Source organism: Vanellus vanellus (genome assembly GCF_965231255.1).
Source record: "Vanellus vanellus genome assembly, chromosome: 15".
In the NCBI taxonomy this organism is placed as follows: domain Eukaryota; kingdom Metazoa; phylum Chordata; class Aves; order Charadriiformes; family Charadriidae; genus Vanellus; species Vanellus vanellus.
The window spans coordinates 7529105-7544443 of record NC_138920.1 but is presented as its reverse complement, the minus strand read 5'-3'; the positions used below and the strand labels follow the sequence as shown (position 1 = coordinate 7544443).

The 15339-nt window shown below is 56.5% G+C and overlaps 1 protein-coding gene across 2 annotated transcripts; it reads left to right on the top strand.

The window, feature by feature from the left end:
• Window positions 1-3843: 3843 nt before the first annotated feature.
• PABPC1L (poly(A) binding protein cytoplasmic 1 like) lies at window positions 3844-14766 on the top strand (the record flags this gene model as incomplete). 2 transcript variants are annotated; one of them, XM_082491157.1, is made up of 14 exons in its annotated part: window positions 3844-4036; window positions 4824-5017; window positions 5540-5655; window positions 6430-6569; window positions 7422-7516; window positions 7768-7905; window positions 8472-8567; window positions 9482-9748; window positions 10285-10375; window positions 10671-10796; window positions 12145-12284; window positions 12743-12836; window positions 13703-13833; window positions 14677-14766. In XM_082491157.1, the coding sequence occupies 14 exons, from the start codon at window positions 3844-3846 to the stop codon at window positions 14758-14760; spliced, it is 1905 nt and encodes a 634-aa protein (XP_082347283.1). In that variant the 3' UTR covers window positions 14761-14766. The 2 variants fall into 2 exon arrangements, with proteins under 2 accessions (XP_082347283.1, XP_082347282.1); XM_082491156.1 differs by having other exon boundaries at window positions 10668-10796.
• Window positions 14767-15339: the final 573 nt, after the last annotated feature.

Here is a 15339-nt window from a genome sequence, read left to right as displayed (position 1 = left end):
TCTTGGATCGTGTGAGTTGATTCATGGTTTCCAAATGGTACAAATACTTAATTGCTCATTCCTTTGCAGAGAGACTTCCCCCCACCCCCTCCCAGATTTGTAGTAGAGAACACTGCTGCTCTTCACTTGTGTTGAGGTCATACTTACAATATATTGTCATTGCAGAACTTAAAAGAAATGCAGCTATAAATATCTATTTAACGTGGCCATGAGTCATTGCACATTGTATGGGTGAACACAGCGTACATGAGAAAAGTCTGTTGGTTACATCTTAAGGCTTTTCCTTAGGAAATCATTTAAATGCACACTTGTGGGCGCGGGGTTAGCTCTTCTGCTGGATCCATCAGTGAATGACAACCTGCCTACGCCCCAGGTAACGCCGCTCCTCTCAGCTGGTGCTGCAAAAGCGCTTCTGGGGGTGCGAATGCCCATTGAGGTGGACATGTTGTCCTGGAAATAAAGCACTTGAAGAGACGGGTGGCAATAGCCAGGCTTGTTGATACCAGTCAGTCTAAAAACACCGAGGAGGTTGGTTGAGGCCGAAGCAAGTGCTGTTCCTGCTCTTGGAGCCTCTCGCTCTCACGGTGAGATGATACAGAACTCTGTTCAGTGGAGAGTGTTTCTCGGCTTCTTTTGATCGACCACTGCAAAGATGTTACCCCAAAATCTAACTGGCTGCTGATCGAGCCCTAATCTGTCCTGTGCCATGGATTTAAGTGGTGGTCCCTCTGTTTAGATCTGTAATTATTGTGACTTTGTCATTTTCTTCAGCCTTTATAGACATACCTGCTCTTAAATGATTTTGTAGTGCACGCTCACTCCCACTCTGACTCATGCTGGTGACATTGTCAGCTCCAAGAAGAAAAAATCCCGGGTCCTGCTAGCTGCTCCTGTTCATAGAGCTCTTGTCCTGCCTCAGTTCTTGCAGATAACATCTCCCATCCTTACTGTCTCTTTTGAGGGAACTAATGAGCCTAGGAGACTGGTCTGCAGCAGTGAAGGGAACATCTTAATTTTGTGAGTAATTATATCTTCTGGGGAAACAGCACTCCAGCTGCCCAGCCACAATAATAGTCTGGGTGTACTCTATGTGTTAAAACTGATCTAATTGGTGCTGCTGTGGCTTCTCCTGATGCACTGATGCCCGTCTGACCTCTGGAGGAGGCGGTTCAGTGTGGGAAACCCCCAGAAGGCTTTTGGGAAGGTCAGGTTTCTCCTGATGTGCACTGCAGCTGACCCTTCCAAACTGAGCAATCACCCTTGCATTAGTTTGGCTTTAACTGTGTGGGATCGGGGTGCTGTATGGCGTGTGCTGCCCAGAGCAGGCTGGTATGTGAGAAGCTGAGGGTCTCCTGAGCAGCATTCAAGGACTCTGTGGCAGCAGAAAAATCGCTGCTTTTTTTCCCCCCCTCCCCCCAAAATGCAGCAGATCCATTCAGCTGAAGTCAACATGAGACCCTTGTCCTGCTGCACGAGCTTTCCCGCTTGAAAGCCTGGAAGCAGAGGGAGCATGGACATGAGGAATGGGTCTGGCTGAAAGCTGGAGGTGCTGGTGGCTTCAGGCCCACACAGCCCTACAGACACAGCCCTGCCGGGGACCTTGCTGGTGGACCTGCCCTGCCTGCTGCCCCAGGCTCCTGCGCGTTGTCACCCAGCGTTCCTGCAGCACAGCAAGCTGTTTAATGACAAACCATCACCCCCCATACACATACCATTATGTCCAGCACGTGATGGTGTGATCTGTGGGTGACCACACCCGTGTGTCATTCAGACAAAAGGTGGTGGCAGAGGCCGGGTCCTGCATCCCGTGGGTCTCCGATGGGCGTTGAGGGAGCTTGCTGGGGAGTTTGGGAGTGAGTAAGTGTTGAACGACGAAGGGTTTGTACCGAGCTGCGTGTATCTTACCCTCTGCTGCGTGGATTTCTTCACTTCAGGGAATTACCTACCAGAAATTGCGGGTGATTTCCTAGAAAATGGGTGGGTGGGACACACAGCGCCGGCAGCGCTCAAGGGCAAAAGGCAGCGCCGTTCGTTTGAAGCGACCAGAGTTCGGCAGGCGGCTGCCCCGGCTGCCGTTGCCAAAAATTAGGAGGCGGAACCGCTGGCCCTCTGCCTAGACCCGCTAGCTCCGCGGGGCTGGGGGCTACCGCTGGCCAGCCCAGCCCAGCCCAGCCCAGCCCAGCCCGCGGGGGATGCCCGCCCCGCTCGGGGCGGTGCCGGGCCGGGCCGCAGCTGGCGGAGGGCGGGGAGGGTCCGTCCCGCCCCCGGGGCCGCCGCGGGAAGAGGCGGCCGGTACCGGCAGCCGGAGCGGTGCTGCGCTGCCCGCCGGAGCGCTCGGCGTGAGTGCGGGGCCGGGGTCCGCCGGTGGCGGCTTCTCCCCGGGGCGGGGAGGGGGGTGTCGGTGAGCGGAGCGGGGATGGCCGGTGGTCCCCGCCGTCGGGGCGGAGCGGGGCCGGGCAGGGCAGGGCAGGGCAGGGCGAGCAGCCCGCTCCTCTGCCGGTCCGCCCGGTGGCGGGCCGGGCTCGGCGGCGGTGGGGCAGCGCCGCATCCCCGCGGGCTCCCCGCCGGGCTCCGGGACGGCTCTCCGCCCCCTCCGCGCCGCCCCGGTGTGCGCCGCTCCCTTCCCCCTGCGGGGGAACGCCGTGTCTGCTCGCTCCGCCCGGGGTTGCGTTGCCGTGAGGACCTCGGGGAGGCGCGTCTTGGTTCATGGTCGGACTTGAGGGTCTTAAAGTCCCTTCCAGCCCAGCCGGTTCGATGCTCTCGGTTGTGGGAGTCGTAGAGCCGTCTCGCAGAGCTGATGGGTAGATGAGGTGCTTAGGGACATGGTTTAGGAGTGGTGGTGTTTTTGTCAGGGTAGGTTAATGGTTGGACTTGATGATCTTGAAGGTCCCTTCCAACCTCACTAATTCTATGATTCTTCCATGTTCTGCCCTCGATGGTGACCCGCTCTTGACCGAGCGGTTGCTTAACGCACCTCTCCTATGTGTATGCACTTGTTTTGGGCATACACAGGGTATCTTAACAAGCATCTTAGGTCTTCTGAGCTTTAAGGTAAGAGCCCCTACGATGGGCTTTTAAACTTTTAGAGCAGAAGCTGCATTTCTGTTTTTCTGAGCAGTACCTCAGAGGTCTCCAGCAGCAACTGACATCTTCACACGCAACTTTACACCCAACTGAAAACAGTGGGAGACTGAGCATCACTTTTCCCACTTTGGGGGCCTCGTCAGCAAGCTGAGGCTTGTTGCTCTGGGAAGGGCTGGCTAAAAAACTGTGTTTGCCTAATTAGAGGTGGAGATGGTCGTGGGGAGCGCTGGCCGCAGCAGTGCGGGGCTGCTCGTGGGAAGCTGCTCCCCTGGCAGCGCAGCTCTGTGGCATCAAAGCGAACCCGCAGCAGTTTTACTCTGGCTGAGCAGCCGGCGGGAGGGAGCCATCTAGGAGGAATTCAAATGGAATTATCTGGTGGGGAAGGCCTGTTTACCTTCCGAGGAATTAAACTCCATTTTATTTCTCTTGGGTTTTGAGGGTTGAAAGGAACAAATCAGTGTGTGCAGTGTGTTGTGTCCCTCTGGCCACTCCCCAGGTTTGCGGGGACTCTGACGTGTGCAGATTACCCCAGCTCAGCTTTTGCACCAGCATTGAAATGTCCCTGAAAAATGTGGGAACTGCAGCACCCTTGGGGCATTCCTGGTCCTACCGCTGCTGGTGGGAAGGGCATGGCTGGCACTGGTGCAGTGGGGCAAGCCCCAGCGTGGGTCTGTGGTTGCTGCGTGTGAGCCGAAATCGAAATCTGTGCCCTGCAGCCTCGGGTCTGTCTTCCTCTACAGCTGAGCTTTGTGGTTGACCATGAACGCTAGTGGCCCTGGCTATCCGTTAGCCTCTCTCTATGTGGGAGACCTCCACCCAGACGTGACTGAAGCCATGCTCTACGAGAAGTTCTCACCTGCTGGGCCCATCATGTCCATCCGAGTCTGTCGGGATGTTGCCACGCGCCGATCACTGGGCTATGCCTACATAAACTTCCAGCAGCCTGTGGATGGTAAGCTCCCTGTAATGCAGCCTTCTAACGAGGGCTTGGGGCAGTGCGAGAGAAGAAGGGGTAGGTGGTAGAAAAGTGGGTGTGAGTGGGTGCATCAGCTGTTGAGGCTTCAGCAATATGCTTCTCGTGTTGGGTTTGTTTGTAACTGATGCCAATCTGCTCTCAGATGGTGACCCATCCCACTCCCGGCTCTGCTCTGGCTGAACTTTGGGCTTCTAGGGGGAGGAGGGTGATTTGCAAGAGTCTCCGCCTTCCATGAGCTTATGGAGAAGGGCACCAAAACCCCTTCTGCCCTTCCCCAGAGTGGCCAGCCGCCCGCTGGCTCGCAGCACGGGTAAGCGAGGCCCCTCTCCTGGCGGGCATCACGGTGATACAGCACCGCATGGTGCGGTACCCAACAGGCGTTTCATGCTGGAGCAAGGCAGCGGTGATGGGAAGGTGTTGGGTTAGTTGCCCTGGAGACCAAAATCCTTACTGGATAAATGAGTTGGGCACCTGCCAAACTGGAGCTTGCAGTGAAATGGATGATCCCGTGGGAGTTGGATGTGCTTTGGGGGGGGGGAATAAAATAATTAAAGAGGCAGGAGTGTTGTGGGGGGAGGGGACAATAGCAGCCCCTGCTTGGCCCTGCCGCCCTGGGAGGCAGCGCTGCCCGTCTCATTTAGGTTAACGAGCTCCTGTCCAACAGTATCATTGATTCCTGTGCCCGTCTCAGCTGCTGTAGGATGTGGAGGGGATCTGTCTCTGTTACACTCCTCTCTTCCCCCTGTCTTGGCTTCCTTGCCAGCTGAGCGAGCCCTGGACACCATGAACTTTGAAGTGATCAAAGGCCGTCCCATCCGCATCATGTGGTCGCAGCGGGACCCCGGGCTCAGGAAGTCGGGGGTTGGAAATGTCTTCATCAAGAACCTGGATGACTCCATTGATAACAAAGCCTTGTACGACACGTTCTCTGCCTTCGGAAACATCCTGTCGTGCAAGGTACGTGGGTCCTGCAGGAAAGGGCTTGCTGCAGAGCTGCCCCATGTCCTTGGCAGTGTGCTGCAGCCACCTGAAATTCGCTTTCTTGTGTCAATTCCTACAAAGTTTCCTCTAAATTCCCACTTGCTTTGAAGCCAAAGGGCTCTGTTGTGTTTCCCCTGGGAATAGGGACTTTTCTCCCTGCTCTCCTTCTTCCCAACCCTTGCACAGAGATGTTGTGTGTTGTCCTCTCTGAGCTCAGTGCAGCGATGGCACTCGGGTCTTGGTGAGCCACAAGTTCTTGGGCGTCATATAAAGCGTGGTGTGTCTGTCCCGGGGCTCGCCCGGCTCCCTGACCTGCTGCCAGCACCCAAACACAGCTCAGCCGCTGCGGGAGCGGGACATCTGGGAGGACAAATGCCCCTGGAGAATGAGGGGGAGGTTTTCCTGTGACTGACTTGTGCAAGTGTGGGGAAAAGCAGTGTCTCTGGGTTTAGGTTTGGGTTTTTTTTTTTTCCCCTCCTCTTTGCCCTGCAATTGTAGGTGGTTTGTGATGAAAATGGATCCCGCGGCTATGGCTTTGTTCACTTTGAGACTCACGAGGCAGCGACTCGTGCCATCGAGACCATGAATGGGATGTTGCTCAACGACCGGAAGGTGTAAGTGCCGGAGAGGAGAGTGTCTCCTCCGCTCTGCGCTTGGCTCTGCTCCTCCCTCGCCCTGGTGCACGCTCGGGAGCGAGCGCCTGCCCCGCTGGGGCTGCCACCTCCGGCTGCGCTCTCTCCTCTCTTCCCGGCCGTCCTCACTGGGCACGGCGGCTCCGCTGCTCTCCGGGGCAGTGAGTCACTCGTGGTCGATGCTGGTGGAAGTGCGATAATGGTTTGGAGCTGTTCCTAACGCTGGGGAAAGAGTCCAACCCCGGCCTGTGTTTTGTTGCTGAGGCGGTGTAAGGAGTGCCCGCAAAGCAGGGCTGGTCCTCCCTCTCGGCTGTCAGCGTCAGATAATCGGGGCAGGAAGAGGTTTTGTTGTTCTTCAGCTCTCTGCTTACATTGCATCACCTTATTCTCTATGTCTCTGTCTCCGCAAAGGCAAGTGGCTGCCCAAGGGGCTTGGGGGTACCTTGGAGGAAGAGAGCTGGCACTTGGTGGCATTCCTTGGGGTCTTTTGGGGTCTCCTGAGTTGACACCCCCAGTTGCCCCCTGTGTTACCACTCTTCCTGTTTCATAGTGCCAAGTGCAGTCTGGATGGGGAACCCAAGTGGAATGACACCAAGTTGTCAGATGTGAAACAACATGGTGGGTTTACGGGTGAGCAAAGCACGGCCTCGGGTGACGGGATCTCTCTTGGCCTGGATTGAGACAGATGTGCCTGTGTCCATCTTCCCTCCGCAGAAGATGCGGAGGGTTTCATGTCCCTTTTCTTGCTTCCTGCAGCTTTGTTGGCCACTTCAAATCCCGCAAAGAGCGTGAGGCCGAGTTTGGGGCTCGGGCGATGGAGTTCACCAATGTCTACATCAAAAACTTTGGGGATGACATGGATGATGATAGACTGCGAGAAATATTCTCCAAGTTTGGTGAGTAAAGTTGTTGAAGCAAAAAGTCCTCATGTCTGATAAACTGGAGCTGGGGCAACTGCAAAGAAAGCTGGGGGGACTGATTGGTTGAAATACCGAGCCCTTTCTCTTGATGGGATCCAGCTTGCTTAAACACCACGTCACTAAAGAACCGCAGTGGCTTATCACATGCACTTTCCTGCAGTGATGGAAGGTAACTTGTATTAGGTGCTATCCTGAAAGAAAGAAAGAAAAAAAAAAAAAAAAAAGATTTTTACTTTCTCAGGGAACAAAAGTGGAGCTTTTTTTTTTTTTGTTAGTTTCTTAAATTGTCTTGAAACCAGCATGCTGTCTCATTATAGGACCCCTGGGAATAAGAGACGCTGAGTCTGATTTTAAAGCACAAGTGGCTTTTCCAGTTTGGTCCATTTCTGTTGCAAAAGGCATCCTCCAGTATTTAGTGTTGTGCCGACCCACGGACCATACTGTCCATGCTCACCCAGTGTTAGCTCAAGTAATTGGTGAATACCCTTTGTACAAACCCAATATGTGCATTCATATATGAAGGAGATGAGAAATTCTGGCCAAAGGAACTCAGTGCACCGGCTGGAGAAACCACAGAGCCAACGGTGATGAGGGAAGCATCCAGGTTGGGATGGATTGCACTCGCTGACACGTGCAGCCTCCCATTCCTGCCTCGCAGCGGGGATCCTGCTGTCTGTCCTCCCGTTGGTTCTTCCATGCTGCCACGGCCGCCTGGTCTCCTTGCTGGACCAGCTTCTCACGGTGGCTCCTGAGCACGGTGCTGCGTGCCGGCAGTTCCCCCGCGGTGGGCACGCTTCTTCACACGGATACTTTCCTTTCCTCTTGCAGGAAAGACGCTAAGCGTCAAAGTCATGATGGACAACACTGGCCGCTCGAAGGGCTTCGGGTTTGTCAACTTCGAGAAGCACGAAGAAGCCCAGAAGGCAAGAGGCTCCTCACCACCCATCTGCTGCCTCAGCCCCGTGCTTGTCGCCTGCTGATGTTCCCACCTCTCCTTGGGGAGGAACCTCACCAGGGGTGGCTGGATGGGCAGGACCCGGCAAAGGGGAGCAGAGCTGCTGCCCTGCTCTCGCCAAGGGGGTCTCTGCTCACTGTAGGGATGGACCGGGGTGGTGGGTGAAGAGTAGAGCCGTTGGCTTCCTGCAGCACTCAGAGCCCTTCCCTCTGCTGGCAGGCGGTGGCTGACATGAACGGGAAGGAGATCAACGGGCGGATGGTGTACGTGGGCCGAGCCCAGAAGCGGCTGGAGCGCCAGAGCGAGCTGAAGCGGAAATTTGAGCAGATCAAGCAGGAGCGAGTGAGCAGGTACCAGGTAAGGGCAGAGCGGGATGCTCCATCCTGCAGGTCTGCACTGGGGACATGCCCACCATGGGCATTCAGGAATGTCCTCGGCTTGGGGACAGCACAGGGCTCTCCAGAGCAGATCAGTGGGCTGGCTCCCTTCTGCAATTAAAGAAGATGGACACAGGGCTCCAGTCACTGCCTGGTAACGTCCTGGGAAGTAGTATCAGGAAAGAGGAGAGATGTCTAAACCCAGGATGGTGTTGGCAGGTGAACAAACGGGTCTGCTCTTTTCCAGAAACTAAAATATTAGTCTGGAAATGAGGCGGCTTCCTGAGGTTTTGGAGCAGCTTTACAGCAGTGGTCTGGGTACTCTCTTCACTCGGGATGTCTCTCCTGCAAGTGGAGCACATGCCTGATCCTGGCTCCTCTGCATGCCACCGGTCCTGCAGCAGCTCTGGAGTGGACACATTTGGGTCCACGTGCTCTGGCTGAGCTGCTGGTGAAGCTTGCACCCAGCTTGAAAAACCACTGTAAGCTTTGGGGGCTCGCTGCGCGTTTGGGAGGAGGCTAAGTCGCTTTTCTGCCCATTTGCAGGGGGTCAACCTGTATGTGAAGAACCTGGATGACGGGATAGACGACGAGAGGCTGAGGAAGGAATTCTCTCCCTATGGCACCATCACCAGTGCCAAGGTGAGGGACCGGGGCTGTTGCTGGGGCCAGCTGGCCAGTGCGCTCAGCCCTTGGAAGTGGATTGGGATTATCATCCTGATGAGTTACGGTTCCCTGCTGATGGCTTGTATCTCAAGCCAAGTCTGAAGGACATGCCACTTGTACCCCCCGCTGTCCTGAGGAGCTTATTGATTCGGCAAATAGCTTGTAGCTTTGCTGAGTGACCCTGGCTCTGGTGAGGGGTAGAGTATGGGTCCTTAAAGCCACATCATTCTGAATATTGCACGGCCACTCTGTGGTTTGGAACCAATGTGACACTGGTACAAATGGAAATGACCCGAAAGCCACCTCGCTCTGGGGAGAGCAGGCTCTGCCTGGCTGACCGGCTGATGGTTTGCCTTTTGGAAAAAACACTGAAAGTGTCAGTCTTGCCACCAGGGCGGGTGCCAAGCTTCTCTCGAAGGCGGTGGGTGCGGAGGGATGGTCTGGCTTTGAGGTCAGATACCCGTAACCTGCCAGCTGCTGGGGACAGATGCTGCCTGGCCCTCGGGCAGCGCACAGTGTCCCACTGACCCCCAGCCCCTGCTGGCTCCTGTGGCATTAAGCACCAGAGCGTTACTGGCCTGTGGGCCCTGTGGTGCTGGGGCACAGCCCCCCTGGAAGACCACAGGCTGCAGATCTTGGGCTTGCCCAGACTCTGCCATCTTCATTTCCCAAACCTACTGGTTTTGCCTGAGCAAATCCTCCCCTTCCCTGGAGACACCTCTCCGTGGAGCCCCACGGGCACAGCCCCATCCGTCCCACCCTGGGTGTGGGGGCTGCATTGGGGTGCCCGCAAGTCCCATGCACACCCCCCCCCCACCCCCACCGTGCTGCGCTTCGCGGGTGCTGCAGCGATCTGTGGACTTAGCTGTCTTGTTCTAATCCAATTTTAGGTGATGACAGAGGGTGGCCACAGCAAAGGGTTTGGGTTTGTATGTTTTTCCTCCCCAGAAGAGGCTACCAAGGCCGTGACGGAAATGAATGGGCGGATCGTCAGCACCAAACCTCTCTACGTCGCGCTCGCTCAAAGGAAAGAGGAGCGGAAAGCAATCCTCACCAACCAGTACATGCAGAGATTAGCCACCATGAGGGCACTGCCTGGCCCTCTCCTGGGCTCCTTCCAGCCCCCTCCGGGCTACTTCCTACCCCCCATCCCCCAGGTGAGTCCCCATTCCTGAGTGGCAGCCTCGCACGGGGACCCCAGTTTGCCCTGGGCTGGAGGAGGGGGGTGGCAGTCGGGCAGAGGAGCTCCTGTATCTCCAGTTTGTGCAGACCCGAGCGCACACCAGTGTGGGATCGGTGCCGAGCTGCTGCGTATGCCACAGGGCTTGCCAAAATGCTGGTGGGCTGCGGGTGCTCCAGGCAACGGGCTGGGGATTTAGTAGCCACCGACTTCTTGGAGGAGGGAATCGAGGAGGAGTTTGGTGGGAGGCTGTGAGCATGGAGAAGGAGTCCCCTGATGAAAGGAAGGGAGGGAGAAGGGTTACAGAGGCGCGAGAGCTGGTGGGGAGGAGATTAGCGGAGCTGCTGGAGGACACACGGGCAGCAGGACTGGGGTTTGGTCTGTAAAGTGCTCCGGCACGCTGCAGAGTGTGGTTCTGGCTTGTCTGTCTGTGCATGGCAGCCACTGAGATGCTCTGCGTTAGATCTGGCTCAGCTCCCAAGTCACCCTGGATAACATGTTCTCCTTTCCTAGCCACAAACCAGAGCCACCTTCTACAGCCCCAGCCCAGTTGTCCCAGTCCGTCCTGCCACTCGCTGGAGTGCGCAGCCCTCCCGGCCTCCCCGTGAGTCAGCCTGCCTCTCCCCAGGGGTCCTCGGTGTGAGCTGGGCTCCGTTAGGGACTGAGGGTCTCTAAAAGCGGCACGAAGCATGTGACCACGGGGGGCTGTTGCTCGGAGAAGTGTGCGGGGGTTTGGTGCAGGGGTCACGGTGATGGGCACTGGGGGATGAGCCGTTGGGGTTGACCCCAGAGGTGAGGTGCTCCTGAGCTTTCCCCAGCTGTGGTCAATATCCCCCGCATCTCCTTCCACACCTTTGCCACCAAGAAGCTTTATTAATCGTGCTCCATCTCTACAGCAGCGTATCCTGCAGCTACCCCCATCCTGAGGGCTGCCGCGCCGCCCCGGCGCCTGCTGTCCAACATCAGCACCATGAGACAGGCTTCCACCCAGGTGCCCCGTGTGCCCTCCCAGGCCCAGAGAGTGGGTGAGTGGGGGAAGGGCCCAGCTCAGACATCACCATAGTGGCCGGGCATTGGCAAGGGTGCTTGCTGCCAGCTTGGGTCTGCCTCCAAAGATGGATCGGTTTGTGGGATTGCTCGTGGAGTAGTCCAGATGGTGCCCTCAGATGTGATGGGAATGGAACAGTGCCTGTAGTAAATAAGCGTGTAACTTTTGGGGAAGGTTGTGGTTTTTCAGGTAATGGGACAGGTCTCTGATGTGCAGATTGGTCTTGTTGGCTGCTGCGCCTTGAATGCATTCATTAAAGCTGATGATGATGCGGCCATGACACCCTGGGCTCAACTGAGGTGGAGGTTGGGAAAGGACCTCTTAGGCAGAAGCAGAGGTTCTTGTGGGCTCTGGCTGAAGCACTGCCAAGGCCAACCCTCCAGTAAAACACACTCATGTTAGAGGTGTTTGGAGCTCCAGCACAAGAACCAGCCCTCGCTGGCATCCCCAGTGCCTGGCTGTTCTGGGGCTGTCCCTGCATCCCAGGATGTCCCCTCTGCCTTGCCAGCACAATCCAGCCATGCTCCTGCAGGGCTGGCGGGGTGGTGACCGAGCTGTGGTGCCCAGAGCATTCCTCACCATGAGAGTGAGTCAACCCTGTGTCTGTCCCATCACCCCTCTGCTTTTTGTGTGAGTGAGGAAGAGGAAGATGCTTGCCAGGGTTTGCAGTGTAGCCCCCTCTGAGGCTCCTCCATGGATGGGCAGAGGAGAGCCAGAAGTAGTCCAGGGTGGAAGTTGCTCACCCTGTGAGCGGGTGAAGGTCTGAGATCCCCCAAAATGTGGGACCATCTGGTGGGGCAGTGTCTATTTACAACCCTCATGGCTTTGTGCAGTTTAGCCCAAGGTAGTCCTTGGCGCTGAGTCTCTCATCCCTGAAACGAGCAGGGGACCCGGAGGGCTGGCTCTGGTTTGTCCCCTCTATGTTTGCCCTCACCCTCTGGTCCCTCTGTCCATGCCTGCCTACAGGAGAGGACCCAGGGTGGACGGGGGGCACTTGATTTTGCAGCCCACCCTCCCCGGTGCTGTGCCCGTCCTCCCGCTGCTGATGCAGACGGGCATTTCTGGAGGAGAGACAACGAGGCGTAGGTGCCTCTGCCAGCTCTCCTGCCCTCTGCGCAAAACCAGACAGCCCCAGCCCAGCGGGCAGGATGGCAGTGCCCTGCCTGTCCCGGGGAAGCTGCCTTTGACCTGGGGGCTGTTTTGAGCCTGTGGGGGGATTTTTCGGACCCTCCGGTTGAGCACAGTGCCCTTCTGGCTTCAACCTCCCCAGTGCAGGCACGTGTTTAATGGGCTCCTCCTTAAAAATGTTCCTGTCGCCATTGCAGCCAACATCGGGACACAGACGGTCAGTGCTCGGGTGCCCTCCTCCCCCACGCTGCCGCGGGGTGCCCCGCAGTACAAGTACTCCTCAGCCGTCAGGAACGTCCAGCCGATGGGGCACATGCCACCCGTGGCAGCTCCGCAGGTAACCACTCTGCGGGCTTTGGTGCGGCCATCGTACCACGCGTCAGTCCTGGTCCCACTCTGGGTTAGCGCGGCTGCTGGCCCCGGGCAGCCCCCTGGCTCTGTTTATGGCTGGTGTAATGGGAACCTTCCCCAGGGGCTGCCGGGGCAACGGGCTACGGATCCAGTAGCCACTCAACTGCGATGCCTGTCTCCGGCTTTCCCGGAAGCCGGTATTTGGATACAAGCGGGCAATGCCGGGGTCTGTGTCAGCAGCTCAGAAGGGTGAAATGCCCCACTGGGTTTGGGGACCAGCACTGTTCCTGCAAGCCAGGTAGCTCCTGCATCGCTTCCAGCATTTCGGACTGATGCTCTTCTCTGTTTTGTGGTGGGGGTTTTTTTGTTGTTGCGTTTTCGTTTTGTGGTGGGTTTTTTTGTGTGTGTGGTTTTTTTTTTTTATTATTATTTATTTTCCTCCAGGTGGGAGAACCTGCTGTTCATGTCCAGGGGCAGGAGCCGCTGACGGCATCCATGCTTGCAGCAGCCCCTCCTCAGGAGCAGAAGCAAATGATAGGTGGGTGTCACGGTTGCTCTGCTGGAGCTGGTCCAGCTGCGGGGCCATGGGCGCAAGCCAGGGCGCGCGGACTTGCACGCACCAGGGAAAACTTCGCTGCTAGGAAAAGCTGTAAGCCTTTGTGGGCTTACTCTGATATTACGCTACTCTAACAAGAAATAATCCGGGCTGTGTTGGAAGGGTATGGAAGCAGCAGAGCCTCTCCCTGTCTATATTAGCTGCCTGGCAGTGAGATGGCATCTGGCGAAGCTCCGCAGGAGAGGCAGCTCCGTCCTGCCCGTGCTGCCGGGCTGCACCAGGGCGTTTGTGATTCCCTTGAACCCTGAGCCGTCCTGCATCGCCGCTCTCGGGTGCCGATGAATGGCTTGGTGGCCGTAGGGGATAGCGTCAGCTCTGACCGAGAGGGCTGGGAGCAGAGTAATTTGGGGAGGGAAGAGGGAGGCATGTGCACAGGGCCACGGCACCCTGGCAGAACCGTGGTGGGGAATCTGGCAGTGAAATAACCTGTGTGCTGGAAGATGGGATGGCAGGAGGAGGGCAGTTAGCGTTGAACTTGGCCAGTCAGAGGTGGCTTTCCTCTTCCACATCGGTTTCCTTGTATGACTTTCCTTCCTGGTAAACATGCCCCGTAGGTAGGGCTAATTCTCCCAGTGGTGTGGGACTGGGAGCATTTTGCCTGCGAACACCGTTGCTGTGATGCCTGGAGTAGGTTTGCTGGTGAGCAGTGCTTTTTCCACCTCCATCCCCACCCTTGTGTCCCTCCTCAGTTGGGAGGACACAGCTGGGAGGGCAGGAGGGCTTGCACTGGGGTTGAAAATACGGGAGGTCTTGCACAGTGCTGATGTCCTCTCTGGTGTCTGGAGTAGGTGAGCGCCTCTACCCTCTGATCCATGCGATGCATCCCTCGCTGGCCGGCAAGATCACTGGGATGCTGCTGGAGATAGACAACTCCGAGCTGCTCCTCCTCCTGGAGTCCCCCGACTCCCTGCGCTCCAAGGTAGGAGGCAGTCGGTGCCCAAACGAATCTCATCCCAAAGGGCTGATGACCTGCTGCTGCAAGGGAAGGTGGCCATGGCCCAGAAGATGGGCCAAGGGCACTGGTAGCAGCAAGTAGCTGCTTTTTTACAGTGAAAAATGTGCAGAAAGGGCCCCGGTTGATGGCACCGCACCCAGTGCCTGAACGCCTGCAGCAAAAGGAGCGGCTCTGAGCAGCTCCCCGAAAGCACGGGTCAAGTTCCGAGGGTGGTTCGGAGGTGGCAGGGAAGTGAGAGGGGAGAAGCAGGGTGGGTGTCACTCTCTGGAAGGGGATAGGGAGGTGCTCTGTTCTGAGAATAGAAACCAGATAAACGCTGCCTCTCCACAGCATTTTGTCAGCTTCCTCCTTAATCCTGGTGAATATTTGGCTTTGGTTCCCATCAAAACAGTTGCAGTGAATTCGCTGCCTCTCCTCGTTGCTCCTCGGAGACAGGATCACCTTCACCCTTTCATTGATGTTTTTGGAAGAAGCCTGGGCTCTGCTGGGTGGCGTCAGGCAGCTTCACCCACGGAGAAGTCTGGTTTCTCTCTGGCAAGTTCTGACTGCTGTAGAAAAGGAGAGATGCCCCAGTGTTTCCCTAGGGAAGAGACAGGAGGGGTTTGGGGGCTGATCAGTTTCCTGCAGAAGCAGCAGACTTGGATTTTATAATTATTAGTAAAGTCCTTTACTTCTTGGAAGTGGGTCTGTGCGGAGACCAGATTGGGAGCGGGAATACTGCGTTCCTTGTGCAGTGCGCTCCTACACTGGAGCCACTCAACTTCTTCCCCCCTCCTCTCCCCCCCCCCTTGTGCTCTCTGTCATAAGATTGAGGAAGCGGTCGCCGTTCTCCAGGCACACCAGGCCACCGAGACCTCGCACAAGAGCAGCGCCGCGGTGTTCCTGCCGTGACTCCGGGTAGGTGCAGGGACCCGTCGCAAGTGTCGGTGTGTGCGTGGTGTCCTCAGTGTCTCCGGTTTCTGACCCTGAAACTGGGGCTTGGGGTTCTTGTCCAGACCAAGCGTAGCTTGATAAGCAATGTAAGTATCTTTGACTGTAATATTCCACTTCTTAATTTGTATCCTCCGTTTTCCGGACTTAATTGTACTGCAGAGACATGGTTATGCATGGGTATTCCTATGGTCATGAGGGCAATAACTGTGCAACCAGAACGGAAGACAGGACAGGACCTTGCTTTTCTGTAGGTCTAGTGGGGACTGGCACAACCTTTCCTGGGATGTCCCAGAGGTTTGTTGGTTTTTTTTTTTTTTCAGAACTGTGTCAGTCGATGCCCTATAAAATATTGGTGGTCCTGTGGGGGCTTAACCAGGAGAGCTGGCTCTGCTGCTGAGGGTGGGACAGACCCCTTCACGAGCAGTTCAGACTCTCCCGTACCCCTTTGAAGATAGTATTTTCTTGACTTGTGATCGCAAGGAGACTGTGTGTTAATCCAAGTTCAGGTGAATTCTTGTCTGGATGAAATTGTTCCTT